Source organism: Polyodon spathula, chromosome 25 (assembly GCF_017654505.1).
Source record: "Polyodon spathula isolate WHYD16114869_AA chromosome 25, ASM1765450v1, whole genome shotgun sequence".
NCBI lineage: Eukaryota > Metazoa > Chordata > Actinopteri > Acipenseriformes > Polyodontidae > Polyodon > Polyodon spathula.
In genome coordinates, this window is record NC_054558.1 from 23,626,791 (window position 1) to 23,645,547 (window position 18,757).

The following is an 18,757-nucleotide window of genomic DNA, read 5'->3' on the forward strand; positions in this document are numbered from 1 at the left end:
TTTGTCCCCCTCTGGTCAAACAGGATGTAAGAAGAATAATATAAAAATAAGCCCCAGGACCCCCTCACCCCCCTCTATCCCAATCCGAGATTCCAAAACAATCGCTAATCAGTCTGGGTAGAGACCTTAAGCTTGTAATTGATGAAGCCTGATGGAAACTAGACAGTTGTTAATGGACAACTGCTAATTAAATTTTCTCTTGTGTTTCTGGCAGTTCCATCTCCCAGCCCTGTCCCTGCAACCCCCACCCCCGGGCTCGGGAGCCCCGGGGCCTCGGGGGCTCCGGGAACGGTGCCCCCCCGAGCCCTTCCACCTCGTGTTCAAAGACCAAACAAAGACTCTTCCTGTTTGTTTCTTTATGATAACCAACAGACCTGCTCCACTTTAAAACAGATGAATCATACTCTAACTTCGAACCAAGGGATTAGGAATGATTTTAAAACACACTGACAAGTGGGATACACGTTGAAACCTCTGAACCAAAAAAATAAATAAATAAATAATGCTCTTATCCCTTTCTTTAATAAGAAAACTTATCAAGAACACAGTTCCTCATCAGTATAAAATCATTTGCCTACAGCATACTGGAATGAATTCCCAGTAAACAGATGACCTCAATAAATTATTAAGCAACAGACTAGTGGTCCCCATATAACCAAAAGATCACCTTACAGGGTGCAGTTCAGCAAGCAACGATACTTTGAACTGCGAAAGATGCCTTTTGGGCAAACCCTGTGATGTGATGTGATTAAATGTGCACATCAAATAAGCACATAATCTACTGGAATGTGCTTGATAGCAGCGTTTTCAAAAGCTTTTTTTGTTCAAAAAGAACATTGCTTGCACTGCAATTAACATTACACCAGTACAGCCACAACTAAGAAAGAATGCTTTTTAATCATTCCTGTTATTAGAAAAAAATCTCTTTGAAAAACATATATTTAGTCCTGGACCAGTAAAACAACCTTGTATAAAAACCTAGGAGATGATGTCAACTTTAATTTTAAAAATAAATACAGATTAAAAAGGGCAACTTTGTAAAGGTGTGCATTGTCTCCAATGCCTCTGCGTTAATAGGAGAGGTTACTTATTAACAGATCACAGGCTTTCGTCTGTTAATATACAGTTCAGAAGCTACCATGCCAACATTGATCCAGGCTGCGATTACAATCCAACTTTCAATTAATAAGCCCAGCAACTGAAAGAAAATCCCCGAACTCCTGCAATTCACAGCTGGTAAGAGTTCTCTTCAGCAGGCAACGTATAAAATAACAGACAGATCTTTAATACAGATCTTAATCCAGATCAAAGACTGCACTTGTTATTTCTATAACTCTTGACAGCAGTGCCAGTGCACTCCAGTTGCATTACAGTGTAGTTTCACTGCTTTTAATGAACTCTCCCTACCACCGTGAATCCTATTATATCTGACACTTGCATACTGTTTAATTATAATGCAATGTCATCATAAAACTACACTATAAACAAAACAGCCCAGGGTTCTGATACAGTATTTTAAACTGATAGAGTAGTGCAAAAAGAATGAGCCATTAATATGATGCAAAAAGATAGAGATTCAGTGTATCCAAAACGGTCACAGGTCGACACACAGTACAGCCGTGACTCAAAAGAAGGAGAACTTTGATAAAGCAGCAACTCTAAAAGTCTATTTTTGGTCCTAATTTAATATATGAAACAGTGACGGCAGTAGACTGAATTGACCTGTAAATGTGTTTTAAAGGTACAATTTCAGGTACTACAGGTGACTCCCAGCAACCTTGAATACATGCAGAATGAAACTAATGCAAATGTCTCTATGACAGGCATGTATGAATGTATATGAATACCATGGAGACAGATAGTAAACCCTCTTTTAGACAGGATTCTTGTCTGCGCCGCTGTAAAAGTGAAGGGTTCCTTGTTGAGATGTGTGCAGCCCCTCAGGGGTTAACAGCTCCCAGGAAAGAGGACACTTCCAGAGGCAGAGTCCTGGCCAGCTGTTGAGAGCCCAGGGAGAGCTCTCCCTTCCAGGAGCAGATTCCATTACAAAGGACATGGAGCCTCTTTCATGCAAGCACAGACAGAGCGTCCCGGACTGCTTCAGGGGAGAAGATTAGGAAAATAAGAACGTAGGCTGTATCCCCCTTTAATTAGGGGCTCCAAATTGCCTGCTATAATTATACAACTGGAACGCTCAAATACAATTCTCTTTTTTTTCTGTAAAAATGGTCTTTGCGTCAAACTATTATCGGCTTAACATCTGTTTGTTTATCTAGCACAGAATGGAGTCTAAATAACATATACAATGTATAGCTATGGAATAGTCAATTCAATGGAGGGGGCAATGTGGTGCTGGAGTTGTGTGTGGGGTGTTTTTTCACAATCCAGACAGTTTCAATGGATCACTATATAAAAAAATAAAATAAACACAATCCATAAGAGCCACCTTGTTTCATGTCTATTTTGCAGCTGGTTCATCACAGAGGCAACAACATATAAAAAGGAGGCGATGAGATCGAAGGATTATTATTAAATAATAATAATAATAATAATAATAAAAATAGGTGGAGCATCACTGTTCTTAAAACTAGGTGGGAAAACAAGTTGAGCCAACATAGACATTATAGTGTTTTAATAATTTAAAAACAGGGATGCAAATCTCTACATGCTGATGTAAGTGAGGGTGGAAGAGGGCCAAACAGATGCATCACCTTCTTAATTAAAAGCTTGGCAAAGAAAACTTATTCTTCGGGTAAGCCAAACACAGGTGTTTACCGCAATCCACTGAGGTTGCCTTGCTGTAGTTCTCAGCTCCACCTGACCTTTCAACAGCAACGATAAATGATCTGGGAGATCATCACAGGTGTTCCTCTGTCTAGGAAGGCGTGCAAAGGTTTTATGGTCTCCCCAGCATCATAACATTTTATTACAGCAACAATAAACAGTTATGTGAGGAATCTGTGGCTTTTAATTGGAATGAACTGCTGGAGATACTCCTGAGGCACTGTTACCTCAAGCAGAATCCACATAGAATATACAAAAGCAGCAGGTCAGAGTACGAAGAAAACAAACAGTTAACCCTCGTCTGGTGTTACACATTTTACAGGGGATTGGCTAACATGGTTAAAAAAAACAAAGGGGTGAAGGCTGGCAGAGGCGATGGAACCTCAAAGATACCTGTGAACCTGTGCAGGAAATTGTAGTTCCCTCTTAAGTACTGTTTTAGGCTTGGAGCACATCCTTACACTAATGAAACAGACACCATATGCCACCTCCCTCTCTTTCCTAAGAGACAATAGGGTGATGTGCTGCACCATGGCCCCTCCCTCCACTGTGGGACTACAAATAGAGAGCCCAGTTTCTCCACTATGCCAGGTGTGCTTGCGCTTTATCCTTCAATGTTCTCGTCTCTTCCTCCATGAGCTCAGGCTCCCAGGTCACAGCTGGCCTGCCCACTCCCCTCTGCATCATAAAGAGGGGCTTAAACAGGCCCCCTTCCTCTGGGGAATCCATCCCTGTGAAGCAGGTTTGCACGGAGCAGGACTCGGGATGAATGAGGCAACGCTACGGGGATTCACAGCAAGGGAGCCGGGGGAAAGACAAAGCTCTGGCCTGTGCTGAAAGCATCTCCTGCGACAACTGAAGATTGATTAAACTTCTCTCTTTATTGCCTTGCCCCCCATCTCACTCCCCCACCCGTGCGCTCGCTGCTTCATCAAAGCCCTTTCCATCTCTCTGATATCATTTACAGCCGGCCGAGCTCTCAGCGAGACATCTTACAAGTGTGTGTGCATCCATTCTGAGGTCAGCCGACCAGATCCCTGAGCAAATGTGCTTCTCAGAGAGTTTAAAAGAAAGGAAGGTGCGTTAAATATTTTATTAGAAGCCTCCTGCAGATCTTTCAGTAAAATCCTGTTGCTTTTGCACTTCAGAAGACCATAAAAGAGATAAAGACGTGTGTGAGTCAGTGTGTGTGTGTGTGTGTGTGTCAGTGTCTGTCAGTGTGTATATCTCAGCTCATTCGTAAACAAGTATCTGTAATAAGTTTGTGTGCACCAATCACTTCAGGACTTTATCTTTAAAAAGTTTACCTCAGCAGCAGCATGCTGTGCTTTTTCTTTTTTATTCTTTTCTCTCCCCCTCTTATTTTTTTAAGCTCCATGGTTTCTTTTTATACCGAGGCCCGGGCGGCGGGGTATAATAATGGCCATTGTGTTTCCCATTGAAAGCAGAGTAATTCTACTAGGGGGCAGCTCACTTTGAGCCACATGACATTGGGAGCTTCCCAGTGACCATGGCAACAGGCTCAGTGGGTTCCCAGCCTGGGAACCCATGATTTCATACAAAGGGCCGCACGGACAAAACGCGGCCTACGGGGAGAGCCTCAGCCTGGCAAGAAAATGGACGACACCCTGCTAATAAAATCTGGTGAGATAATATCGCAGCGTTCAGGCACACACAAACGTGAAAGGAAAGCCCAAGAGGCACGACTCCCTCCTTGGATCCTGAGCTTTGGGGTTTTCAGATTTCTACCTCTTTTGTCTGGATACCCATAGACCTATTCAAAAGCTCATGATATCAATACATCTGGAGGTCAATCTGCCTTTTTAAAAAAGAAGCCAAACTGGGACATACACGACCTTGAGCATTACTAGTTTAAGACCACTACACCCCCCCTCCTCCCCCCCCCAAAGAATGGGAGGCTCAGATGATTCTATTCAGGACATTCATATATTTAAAACCAAATTGTACATAAATGCAAGGTTGAGGTCCCTGAATCATAGCAGATTATTCCAACCAAAAAAATATAAAAACTAAATTATATATAGATATATACATTTTTTTTTTTTTTTTTAATGAAAAATCTACCTTTAACGTCATTCATATCCCACTTAACCAACACTGAACCCAGTAAGGTTAAAGAAATATCTTTCCAGACTCACCCATTAAGACCAACCATTAGCATTACAAAGGAATGCATTACATAACAGATATTAATAAATCCATCTTCTATGATAACATGCTGGCAGCTTTGAAGTCCCATCAAAACCCAGGCAGAGTTTCCATTCCCAGACCATGGAAACCTAAAGAGGCTGCAGCAGGGTTTATATCCCCTTCACATACACAAGGAATTGAGCGCCTGTGCAAACGGTTTCTCCTTAAAATACATTTGAGAGCGACTCAAGTATCTGACCATTTGGATGACCAGAGCCAACCCTCCGGTACATTTTAAACACGGTTTCATTCACCACCTTGCAAAAATAAGAGGTAGTACCATTTTTTATTTGTGGGACACATATGTCCCTTGTACTTTAAAGGGTTAAAAAGATACTAAACAAGTAAAACGTTTGAAAAGGTCAGAACAAGGAGCCCTTTTCCTTTTTCAGATTGTCAGTGAGACAGCTTTCTACTCGCAGCAAATTGCCCACTGGTCGCTGTACCCCACCATGTCACAGACTACCCTGGGTACACATCAGAGATGTACTGGAGTCACCAAAGCAACATGACCTTGCAGACCTGTACAAACATAATTTATAAAAGAAACACACACACAAACAAACAAGAGGAATGCAACACTTACAGTGAAGCCATTAGCCATCCCACGCAGCACACTGAGAAGAGAAGAGCAGCCATCATCACTAATCATGGGCCCACGTCCCAGCTAACAGCAGGACATCCCTCTCTAAATGACCTGAACCATCACAATGAAAAACTACCCTTGCATTGAACTGCACCCAGCACTACATTGAAACAACCCCCTCTGCCCTCCAGATAGGTGCTGAGCAGTTTAAAAATCAATACTATTTACAGCATGGAGCTCAATGGCTCATTATAGCTTATGAAATAAACCTTTAAACATTCAACTTTTGCAGTACATAACAGACGGACAAATATAAATACATGTAAAATAAAAAATGGGAACGCCCGCAGAATTCTAGTCCTAGTGAAAACTGCTATACATTTTACATGCAGGCTTGCCAGCCCAAAGCTGTGTAATTTACAGACATGTGTTCCCCTCCATTGCTGAGAGTCTACTAGTTTTGCTCCCCCAATAAATCCACCAGGCCCAGTTAGGGAAGACTGGGAGACATCCAAGAAATATGGCGAGTATATTGGTCGATAGCTTCCCACAGTAAAGTTTTAAGAACACACTCTTCTTTTCTGCACCATTAGAAGAGCATCTCTTTATTTTTACAAGCTGGCACTTGGCCTTTGTAGCAAGTCATTATAGAGTCATGGCTGTCATGATGGATGGCTAGAAGGCTTTATAGATGGGAGTGGGATTGGGGGAGGGGGGGCAGAGAGATTAGATTCAGAAAATAGACTTTGGTTAATTATAGTTCTGGAGAGCCAAGCATTTTGAAAGAGAACTTTAAAAGGGCTTGGGTTGGTAGAGACCAGAATGAGGCTTGTGTCATGCAGAGATGTAAACACAGAGTGGATGAAGAGGGCCTTGATTACTGTAAATACACTTCTAGGTGTGAACGTCCTACCCCTTATAGGCAGGGACTGGTTCTTTCTCAATGTGTACCGATGAACCACTTCCTTTACATGATATACAGTATGATACTGTGATGAAGGATCAGAATAGAGGACACCCTACATGGCACAATTCACAAGTTCCCAGCACAATTCACAAGTTCCCAGCACAATTCACGTTCGCACTTGGACACATAGTAGAAAGTCCACAGTGGAGTTTCTGCCTTCTGGTTGAAAAGAGCAAAGTGAAATAAAAACGTGAAGCAGTCTATTGTGTAAAATGTAACATGTGGCCAACCAGATTCCTTGCAGCTTGTACCAGACCTCTCCTTTACTTCTGTATGGATGGATTTCTTTATCACACTGCTCTCTCTGCTCTTTTGTGCCAATCTCGATCTGAAAGCCACTTGGTTATGAAAAGGAGCAGCTGTTTGCTTTGCCTCATCATTAGACACGCCAAGTTCATTGTGACATGCATCACACTGTACAGAGGCGCTTACCCTCTGAAACAGGCAAGTACATGATCTATAATTAATAGTGATTGATGAAGAGTTCTGATGGCTTCAGATGGCCCCTCCGGAGAGCATGGAAATCCTCAGGGCATCCTGAAAGGCATTCTTAACACAGCTGCCTGCAACCCTGCAAATTCACATGGGAACAACGGAGATCACCAGTCCCTGCTGCTGCCACTGCTGGGGATGCTACTGCCCACGGTGTGCCAGCCAGGGCCCAGTGCAGCTGTGCTGTGCTCACATTGATGAACACTAACAACCTCATCCCCACATATTGACACATATGTCCTGTCATCGTGAGTTGCAAGTGTAATTTGATGTGTACAGGACACATCTCAGTAAAAGTATTCCAGATCGAGGTCAGTCTCTTGCGTGTCAGTTACACTATAGTGAAACCATAGGAAGAAACCATTCCACTCTGACAGCATGAACGAAGAAAGCAGAAGAGCTGCACTACCATTCCGCTTCACCTACAAATATAACATGGTCACTGCCATTGCTGTTCTGTGTAAAATAACTACTATACATACAAGGACAAGTTCACTCACAGGGGGTCCACACTGCACAAGGTATATGTGTTTGAAATCTAGCTGCAATACGTCCAACAATTCCAAGCTTAAATTCCTCTCTCATTTAGTTCCCTAGTTCTCCTTGCCTGGTGGGAGGTGTACTGAATTAAACAGTCAACTCTCATTCTAACACCATGGTACTGTAGACCAATCATTACTGTTCTAAAGAGAATGTAAACTCCCAGCTATATTCCTTTTTAGATTTTCAGCAGGAAATATTTTTCCTTAGCATGTGTATTGATGCAAGACTCCCACCTTATAATAAGTCCATAAAAAACAGGGATTGTAGCTCATTTTCTAATCCATAACACTTTGTGCATATGCTAATATTTCTCATCAGATTATAAACTGGGATGTAAACAAAAGCCATTAAGAAGACAACAACCAAGCTACTGAAAACAATACTGGCACAGCAAGCTAATTGACTAGTGGTGTGCTGTTATTCTAACTGAATGATGCTGAAGCTTTGTACAGTACGACATCTTTTGGCACGCTGCTTCACTGCACTTGAAATGACTGAAATCCAGGTTCTGCTTTTAGAACACACTATTATTTCACCGTTTGCCCCTAAAAGCCGCTGGTGAAAGTTCAGGAAAGGGGCACTAGCTACAGTAGCCCCCCAAGTTTGATTGGCGTAGTGGAGCTTTATTCAAGTCTGGAATTGCCAGATGCCCTAATCTGCCCAATGTGCCTGGGAAAAGGGACCCCAGCTGTGTGGGTCCCAGCCTGGGATTGTCGAGATGTGACAGCGAATTCCACTCTAATTATAGCACCGTCCTAAAAAAGGAAACCGTTTTGTCTGTTCTAATGGGGCTGGTGGCGTAATGAAGATCATTTTCAAACACATCTAAAAGCAGGTCGCTAAAGATGCCTTACATCAGCGAGAACAAGAGGAAACGACGGAGTGTGCTTTATTAACTTGAACCGGAATTCCGATGCTTCACAGTCAAAGATCCCTGGAACAGCAAGATGGCCCTGCTTAGCACTTCACTTTGTTTTTGCTTTCAAATTATACTGTATTAAACTGTTTGGGAGAGATAAATACCTGACTCAGGGATTGTGTATTTTACCACAGTTTGCAAAACATCCATTTCATATTTATTCAGTATGATCCATGTCAGTGTATATTGTAAAATGAGGAGCCTAAAAACAGAGTACTGTCTCAAAATACATTCACATCTTTTTTATATAGTTATATATAGAATATCTTAATTGCTGACAATGTGAAAAAAAAACACAGTGGCAGGACAAATATGGTTGACACACTGAGAAGGTATCATTCTTCAAAACCTGCATTAAAGTCTTGGTCATCAATCTGTTATCAGGAAACTAGGGGGAGACTTCAATTAGATTAAGAGGCAATTAATGAAATGAATGAACAGCTTCCTGGAGCACACAAGCAAATCCCACCTGCCTGCCCACCTGCAGCTACCCTGCGCAGACACATTCTTTCAGACTGAATGGCACTTTTCATTTATACGGACTAATTAAGCACATACCAGCTGTGCATTGAGGCACTCCAGGAATTGTGCTTTTCAGGGTTCCTTTGCTGCACAGCTTAAAACAAATGCCTTTGCATGGCAGTGGTCTCTCATAAGCTGTGGAATTATTCAGCTTCACTCTTTGCATCTGACTTGCAAGCAAGTTTAAACACCCATCTGTGTGTCTGGACAACCCCTCCCCTTCCACTAAGCCGCAATTTCTTTTTATTAAATTATTCCATTAAACTGTGCTAAAGCTAATGGAAGAACTCCATACATCTTACCTGTCCTGCACGTCATGTAGGTTTTGAAAAAAATAAAATAAAATAAGCACATTATAGCAAAAGGAAAGATGGGAAAGATTTAAGGAATTACTTAAACTAGAATCCCTTTAAAGCTGCAATGCATGTTTGATGTATTTGTTCATTTTACAAAAGGAATGACATGCTAATGGTAGATCATATTACAATGACATATCTTCTCCACTGTCCAATTCGATTACAAAAGGCAGCTATCAACATGAATACCTCTAGAAATCCTCTTAATAATCCCTCCAGTACCCCTGTCAGCTCTCCAGCTCAATTAATCCTCCGTCAGCTCTCCAGCTCCATTCCTCCTCATTTACTTTTGCTGTAACTTTAAAACCAGACTGAATTCTGTAAAAAATCAGGTGGTTTTCAATCCTGTGTCATGCCATGCTTCCCCGAAGACACATGTGTTTACAAGAGACCAGAGGCTGCAATGATCCCTCCCATGACTTCCGATGAGAAGCAGTGAGCATAGGGGATTCAATTGAGCTCGCCATGGTGTGCTGCTGCCCAGCCCCAGCCCAGTTTCTAGCGCTTTTTACCTTCCCCAGAACCGTGAGACAGCTGGGGTCCAACTCGGGCTGCTCCAGCTTGACCACACCCACCCAGCCGTACTCATAGAGATCCTCTTCATCGTTGTTGTTACAGAGTCCCAGAGGATGCATCTGAAACAAGGCAGAGCACACAGAGTTAACACCGCAGTCACAGTGCGGTCACAAACAAACATATTATTTATAACCTGGAGGGGATGCCATATCACCCTCAGATCAACATGCTCTACAAAAGGGTAAAATAAATATATAAAATAAAAAATCAGCAACACCGGTACTTAGAACATCATTGAATCAACAACAGAACCACAATTTGAAATAAAGGGATCATTATCATTATGATTATCTTGGATTTATTAAATACAAACCCAACTTTTGTCAGACGTGATAAACAAAGCCACCGGAAACGCTGTGCGGTTGAGGAGAGCAATATAAAACAACCCCCTTTTAAAAACAAGAATATCAAGATGCTTTTACAATGGATTTAAATCTTTTTAAATATTCAACTTTAAAATTAGCGACAGCAAGTCGTTTCTCCAAAGTGTAGCGTGGCGCTTGTTTGGAGTGTTGCCCAATGACAAAGCAGAAGAGTTACATCAACATGTTCTGCCCTTTCTCTCTGTCATTTTCCACTTTGGTTTAATCGTAAGGAAAATAATGATTTTGGGCACAACAAAGGATGACGGCTTGATTTCTCTATTTGAGAAATTTGGTAGTAATTCAAACTCTATCATTAATAAATATATATATATATATATATATATAGTTATATAAACATATTATATATATATATATATATATATATATATATATATATTCACTCTCCACGTATACATAAAATGTTAGGGAAATACCTGCATTGCAGTTAAGTCATGCAACTGATTTGTTATTCTCCAAATCTCTTCAGAAGGGCAAATTGTTGCTAATAACAACAACAACTAAATGTTTTTTCACTCCTCTGCAACCAGGGCTTTCCACGCAATGTACAACCCAACACACTCCTCCAAACTCAATGAGGGACTCTAACCAGGGCTTTCCACACAATATGCAACCCAAATGCACTCCTCCAAACTCAATGAGGGACTCTAACCAGGACTGTTTATGACATGGTGCCTTGCAGACATGCACACCTAAAGAATGACCACTGACCTGAATTGAGGAGACTCGTGGTGGGCACACGTAATTTAATAAAGACACAATTAGAGAACAGCTTCAAACACACACACACACACACACATACATATATATATATATATATATATATATATATATATATATATATATATATATATATATATATATATATATATATATATATATATAGTTCCTTGTCATTTTGTTGCATGGTACATTAAGTAAGAAGGGGAATGGTTTCTTGGACAGGAGACTCTTCCAATGGTTCACTGTCAAAGTCACTCCCCCACAATTAGGCTTGAAGAGGATGTTTTTTTTCAGTAATTCTTCTTAAGCATGGGAAACATTGAAACAATGGAGATTTAGCAGGGTGTTAAACAGGTACTAAACTGAATATCAGGGACATGCAGATGATAGAAGAACTGCTCTAACTTCATTCCCAGCTACAGAAGCAGCACTTTACTCCAGAGCTCAAACCTGTACCAACCTGATACAATGACACTGAACCGGGAGAAGGGAGACTGCAATACCCTGTCATGAATGTAAAACAAAAACACCATCGCTATGTAACAATTGGGACCCTGCCTTTGATACTCCTCAGTAACTTCTGGCTTTGAAGAACACAGGATTTGTATAAATTATTTAAAGCAAGGCTGAGCTCTAGCATATTCTCAAGGGCAGCATCCAGTGTGATGCAAACAGACTGGGGAGCAGCACATTGTGTGCATTATTAACACATGCATTATAGGTGCTGTTAGAAGCTACACACGCACAGACATTAAGAAAACTGTATCATTATTAGCACCTGCATTGTAGGTGTGGTTAGACGTTACGCACACACAGACTTTAACAAAACGGTATCACCTTGGAGAAGAAGAAAAATGTATACACCTTCCATACTCAATAAATAAATAAATAAATAAATAAAATTCTCTAAATTACCAGCTGCTACAGAAACAAAATTCCAATTAATGGAACAAATGGGATTAAATACTCGGTTAATTCTAAAGTAGTTTAATGGCTAAAGCTGCCTTCTGTTCCCAGATTTAAGACCACAAAACATTACCGCACATCTGCATGAAACTTGCCAAGATGATGACCTGGCCCAACTTATCCTATTAGCCCAGTGACCAAACAATCCCCAACCCCTACAATAAACCAGCTTTGCAACTCTGGCACCAACACATGGCTGCAGCCTCAGGGCAGAGATGACCCAGATGCCCTCTCTATTTCTGAACCCTGCTCTCTCCTTCTCTCTTGTTGGGCTACAGGATATTCTGGATGATCTTGCCCATGGCATAGGGTTGGAGTGTTTGTCTTAAATCCTGGAACAAAAAGAGTCTAAAACTGGAGTCTAAAAGCCTTGGCTTTATGGTATGGTCTTGAGATTCTCAAGATTTAGTCTTTTAAAGATTTGCAAGAACCCACTGATGGTACTGCAACAGGTGTGTAACCAGTGTAGTATTTGCATTGCCACCAGAATGTTTCCTGACTGGGGAACTGTGGACAGGATGGCTTTGTAGGGGTGACATCAGACCAGAAATGCAGACTCTAAACAATTAGGAATGCAGTGAATCTGTGATGCTATTGCATCCAGAGTTTTATTGCAAATAATAAACAAAAAGGTTTAAACAAAACACACAAAACAGGACAAGGCACTTGAGGCCAAAATAAAAAGGTAAACAAAAAACAGACAACACTAAGCAAGACAGTGGACGAACAGACAAACAAGTACAGTGCTGGCACTTCCAGCACGCTGAGGCAATTGTTATTTCAAAACTCAAAAAAACTCCTCTCTCTCACCCGTTCTCCACGCACAAACACACAACCCTGAGTGAGTGAAAATATGCTGTTTATATGCAGCTGTACTAGTTGCTAATTGCTAGTTGCTAATCAATCATTCAATTGGAGTCTCGGTACAACTGCAAGTAAATTAATTAAGTGTAATTCCCCGTGCTCACATAATACATTTTACCTGCACGTGAAGTGTTGTGCAATCCTCGTGCCTAAATACAAATATACATTTTAAACACTTGTGCTCGTAACCCATATTTATATCCTGTGTATTTTATACATAAACACCAACATTAAACAGACTACATACAACATAAAACACTTACAAACATAAAGGGGTGGGATTTAGCTTTAAGTTTCTTTATAGAAGAGGTTTTTCCTTTAAAACTTCTCAAAGGATGGTAAAAGAAATTCTCCACCCAAAAAAACAAGTTCTGTGCATGCAGTAGAATTGACAGACGTTTCCACTCGCTTCAATAAAAACGGGGAAATTAAACACTATACCTCCAGCTAGAGGATAACAAAAACAAACACAAAAAATATTCCTAAAACAGCTTTTTCTGGAGCGTGTAAAAGGATCCCAGGAAGCACCACAGATATGCAGTGTCTCTGGGAAGGGGAGTGGTGCTCAGGTCTGAATCACACACACAGCTCTGGCGGCAGACTTCTTTTACTCACTGTCCCATTCCTTTGTTGGACTGGGGGGCTGTATTAAAAGTATATAAAGCTAGAACAATGAGAACACAATAAAAAGTATTGATATCTGTTTGATATCTATGAGATCAGACTCCAATCAAACAAGGAATTCAAGGTCATTCAGTGTTATTCACGTTATTCACATCGCCTCTTGAAGTAGAGAATGCGGGGGGGGGACGGGAGGGACGACTGCATCAAAATAATATCTGCAAAGGAGTACAATTTGTTCATTAATATCAATAATAATATCTCTTTACTGTAATGATTGACCCACTGCCTTTTATTGGAAGTGGAATGTCTCCTACTGTACCAAAGTGTGATCCAATCCTTTAAAGCGCATGCAATCTATTTTAATATTGACTTTAACTACTTATCTTCCTCTATGTTGCTTGTGGCTTGATTGATTGAATTTAAAAAGACAGAGAAAATATCTCAATATCTTTCATCAGGACTGTTCCAGCTCTCTGCCGTGTCCTCTTTCTTGTATAAATCCCCAGTGCAGAGACGCCTGGAGGTACCGATCCCCTCAGAGACACAAGCAAAGGATTTGAGTTGTACTCATAGAGGAGAGGCAATGTGAAGCACAGGCACGAGTAAGAGCATACAGCATATGCATCCAACAGCATACCACTCCCTTCAACATGAGCTGAAATGCACAGGCACAAGAGACTTCCACTGGTACCAACAGCATACCACCCCCTTCAACATGAACTGAAATGCACAGGCACAAGAGACTTCCACTGGTACCAACAGAACACCACCCCCTTCAACATGAGCTGAAATGCAGAGGCACAAGAGACTTCCACTGGTACCAACGGAACACCACCCCCTTCAACATGAGCTGAAATGCAGAGGCACAAGAGACTTCCACTGGTACAACAGCCCTTCTCCAACATGCAGTAAAGTATACACCCATCTCTACAGCAATGTCTCTAACTTTAATAGACCAGAACTTAAACGAAGATGCAGGACCCCTGTTATCTTGTAGAATCCCTGTGCTGGTAAATGAAGCAACCATCTTGCTGCTATAACCCTCATAGCTCTGCAGACTATGCTAAAATGTATTTGCTTATCCACCTACGCTTACCATCCTAAAAAGGTTGACGAAGCATTTACAAAATAAACACTTTTAAACAAGAGGCTACACAGCACAAAATTAAAAGTTTCTAGAACCTGTTGAACAGTCTATTATATAATCAATACTGGAACAGAGCTAGTGCAACTCAGACAAAGATTAAACCCATTTCAGTCTGAATATCAAAAGCAGGGTGGTGGCTGGGAGTTTGGGGGGGGCAAATAAACACTGAGAAGCCTGTTGGCCAATGGAAAGAAGGACAGGAAGTAAACAGTGCTGTGACCTCTGGCTTGGAGTCTATAGAATGTCACAGAGCTCAGCCTGCTCAGCCGTGGTCTCCACACACTGCCCCATTGTGCTGCCTTCACTTACATAGAATTCCCTTATCTTTTATTTTTTTTAGAAGCTGGTTATTGCACTGGTCATTGGATCACCGATCTGAGTTTTGGCCCCTGTGTTTATAAATGGGACTAGCCCATCATCATCCCCTGCTGTAGATTGGGGAATGCTTTGGACCGCTGCCTGCTGCTGCACAAGCCCTTTTGTTCTGATAAAAGTTTTTCACAGCCCCCCCCCCCCCCCCCCCCTCAATAAGGCCCCACAAGCTACTCATTGAGGAGCAGTCTCCCTCGCCTGTCCTGTGGTTTCGAGACCATTCCTGATGCACTAGAGGAGACCTTCCCTTCTCCCAGTATCCCTGTCGTCTCACAGCTGGCACTGGTTCCAAAGGAGGCTTGCAATTGGGTTTCTAACAGAGGAACACGCCTAGTGAAAGAACAGGACAAAAACACCCAATCAGTCGGTCACTGGGAAAGTTAAAAGGAACTTTGTGTGTATCCAGGTTTTAACTACTAGAATGGATGTCGGGACTATAACATAGGCGGCAACATTTTTTCAGATTCCTTAGAAGGAACAACTCAAAGCTTTCGTTCTCAGAAAAAGAAAAAATACATCATCCCATAGGATTAACCTGATTGTCCTTCCTAAGGGATTCAGAACATGCCTATAGAAATCTTTTGGGGTTTTCCTCTGGGACTGAATCAGAATGGAAGCCACACCACTCAGTCCCTTATTCTTTGTCACGTCCACAATCCCCTGCCACTCCGACACTCGCTGCCACAGCCACTTTATATTCTCTTTCAAACTCCTCTGCATTTCCATCAGCCAAAACTCTACTTGTACCTCGAATGACTTAACAAGCTGAGTTTTGCTTGTTTGAGGGAGCTAATCATTAATACAGAAATATGCACTGCAGCACTTGAGCACATTTCTGTCTTTAAAAAAAAGGGGTGGGGTGGGGAGTTAAACACGTTCAGCTTGTCATGATTAATTTCCAGAGCATTCGGTTCAGATTATACCACAGCTTGATTAGAGAAGTTATACAGTAGGTAACCCCTAACCCACTGATATTAAAACAATATTACATTTGGAATTAAATCTTTTACCAAGGGGTCATCCTGGTGTCAAGTCATTTTACACAACACGGTCTTAGAATTTGATGCAGCTGGAGATCTGGCCAAAAACTCAAGGCCTGTAACTTAAACAAATTACAAACAGGTCAGGTGCAATATTGATAGTTTGTCTAACAAAACTCCAATTTCCCAATGTCACCGAGAGCCTTCCCACAAAATGACCCTGAGGTAGCATTACTTTAACGGTTTGGTCACTATAAACTGGCCCCTTGGCCCTTGTTTGCCCAGGTATTTTATGCAAGTATTTACTGTCCTCTGCTTGGGTTAACCTGAGACGCCTGCACACAGTTCAGCTGTGAATCTGCGAGTCTTGAAAGGCAACGAACCTATTTTAACACTTCCTTGTGTGTAACAAAAAATATATATATAAAAACACACTGAACAAACAGCACAGCGCTGAGAGCAAACAATCCCCCTGGGACACAATGCCAGCCATTATGGCAGCTTAGAAAATGATAGGAGTCTCGTATCTGCATTCCCGTTGCGCTATCAGGAAATAAAACAAATCATTTGACATGAGCAGCTTTAGAAAACTACAAGCAAACACAGCACTGTGTGGGAAACAGGGTCCGTGTTCTAGAAGAACTGCCACAAGCGGTTCACTGGGACAGTGGTGCTGCAGAGAGGGTGGCACTGGATGCATTAGCCTTGTAGCAGCTTAATTCATCACACCCCCTTCACAACTGTGCTCATGTCAATGAATGGGGTCTATGGGGCCAAACGTTTTGCATCACCTAGAATTTTAGGACTGATATAGAATTAAATAACAAATTAAAAAAAAAAAAAAATAGATATTTTATTTAACATCATGTAATCAAAGAAAACACAAAATGATATTGCAGAAGTCTACCGGGAAGCCATATTAGTAAGATTTCAAAATGTCAAGTATTTTAATTTGTCAGTTTTTCGCTAAGTATATAGAAAAGTACAAGGCAATAAAGTAACTCTATGTTAACTTAACATTATTTATCAGGTTTCTTTCAACTATGAAGCACAGTTTGTTAATTCTGTAGGGTGATACAAAGCTTTTGGTCACAGCTGTAGTGCATTACACAGCTTGTGTGTTTTGTTTGGTCTTTTTACAGTTTTGATACAGCAAAGTGAAAGATGACAACACTACACACTACAGCAATATCTGTTTCTAGGATGGCTCATTACACATTCACTTTTATGTTAACTTAACAACAGACACGTTGTCAAATTGATCATACATATTTTATTTGAACAACTGTGCACCCTTACCGCTTGAAGCACAACCCCCAGATAGCAGGGAGCCCAGCAGCTTGAACATGTTCAGGCAAAGAGTAAAGCGCCCCCTGACAAGCAAACCCAAGCTGTCTGTCTCAAGCTCCAGGGCTGATAGCGTGTTGAGCTCTTTTAATTGTGGCTGCTTTGTTAACAGAGCTCACCGAAAATCCAAATTCGTAAGAGAGACGATTGCACAGCCGATTGTATAGAAGAGACATCACTCTCTCTCCACCCTTGATCAAGCTTGGGACACAAAAAAAAAAAAAAAACTACAGTTGCTTTCGCCAGAAGCCATAGTTACCAGACCGTGCTGTTTGTGTTCCACCTTATAATGGGAATGAAAAGGAATTATGGGGATAATGGGAGCCAAAACCATGCTTCCTTATAACAGGTTCTGAGGTATAAAAGGTCTCCTTATAAAGGGAAGCGCTGTAGTGTTTGAACTGCACAAAGGAAAGGCTGGCAGGGCGGAGCTTGACTTTCCCAGTCACAGGATCTCTCTGCCTGGTCCCCAAGTGCTGGAAATAAGCTCAAAAGGGCCGCGTGTCCTTGAAGAGCACAGCTACTGTTACAGAACGCAGCTGGGAGAGCCGCACAGGTGGAAGCAGCATTTACTCTGTAATACAATCTCAGAAAGGTTCCGTTGATTAAAACAAAAGAAAGAAAAAAAAAAAGAAAACTTCCTCTCTTTTGTCCTCGCAACAAAACAGATAGGATGGCACAGGAACAAAAGTGAAAAGCATTCAAGCATTTCTGCTCGTAGGAACGGGGGCTTTTTCTGAACTTAATAGCCACTGTGTTTGATTTACTGTTCAGGAGGGGTGACTTTGCTCCACTTACCCCCCCCTACTGGCAGCGACAGGGATGTTCTTTGGCTGTCTAAAAATCACTACCTGTCTTCATCAGATCACAGCGGTTACCTGGAAAAACATGGATTAGATCTGCTGGTTTTTTTTAAATTAATTTTATTCTTTGAAATCACCACTACAAAAATACAAGTGATGAATTACACCACGGCAGGCGTACATTAAGAGGTATTAAGGAATCAAAGATGAGCACAAGAAATGTGGAGCACGGTGTTGTTAACATAATCTCACAAGTAACTCGTCATCTGGAGGTTTGCTGCCCTGACGCAGCCTTCAGCGAAATTACAACTGGACGCTGTCCTCATGGTAACCATGTAAGCAAACAATGTTGCAATTTCAATACCGCAAGCAGACACTTAGCATGGACACTTAATATCACCTAAACATGTCAGTATATACTGCTGGGCTTGCAGTCGACACTTTCAGAGCCACACGCAGGTCTTCTTGAAATCTGAGATTGGGTTATAGGAATTTCCATCTCACTCACAACATACAGCAGAGTGCAAATCTATTAGAAAACCTCAAGGAATTATCATTTATATCCTTTCCTACTGACACGAAAACCTACAGG

General features: G+C 41.5%; 1 protein-coding gene across 1 annotated transcript in view; it reads right to left on the bottom strand.

Annotated features, from left to right (window-relative positions):
* LOC121299925 (E3 ubiquitin-protein ligase znrf3-like) overlaps positions 1–18,757 on the bottom strand; it is a 69,090-nt gene that overhangs the window by 23,947 nt on the left and 26,386 nt on the right. Inside the window, exon 2 of the mRNA XM_041228164.1 lies at positions 9,893–10,015. Within this exon, the coding sequence (XP_041084098.1) occupies positions 9,893–10,015 (123 nt within the window). The remainder of the gene's footprint in view (positions 1–9,892; positions 10,016–18,757) is intronic.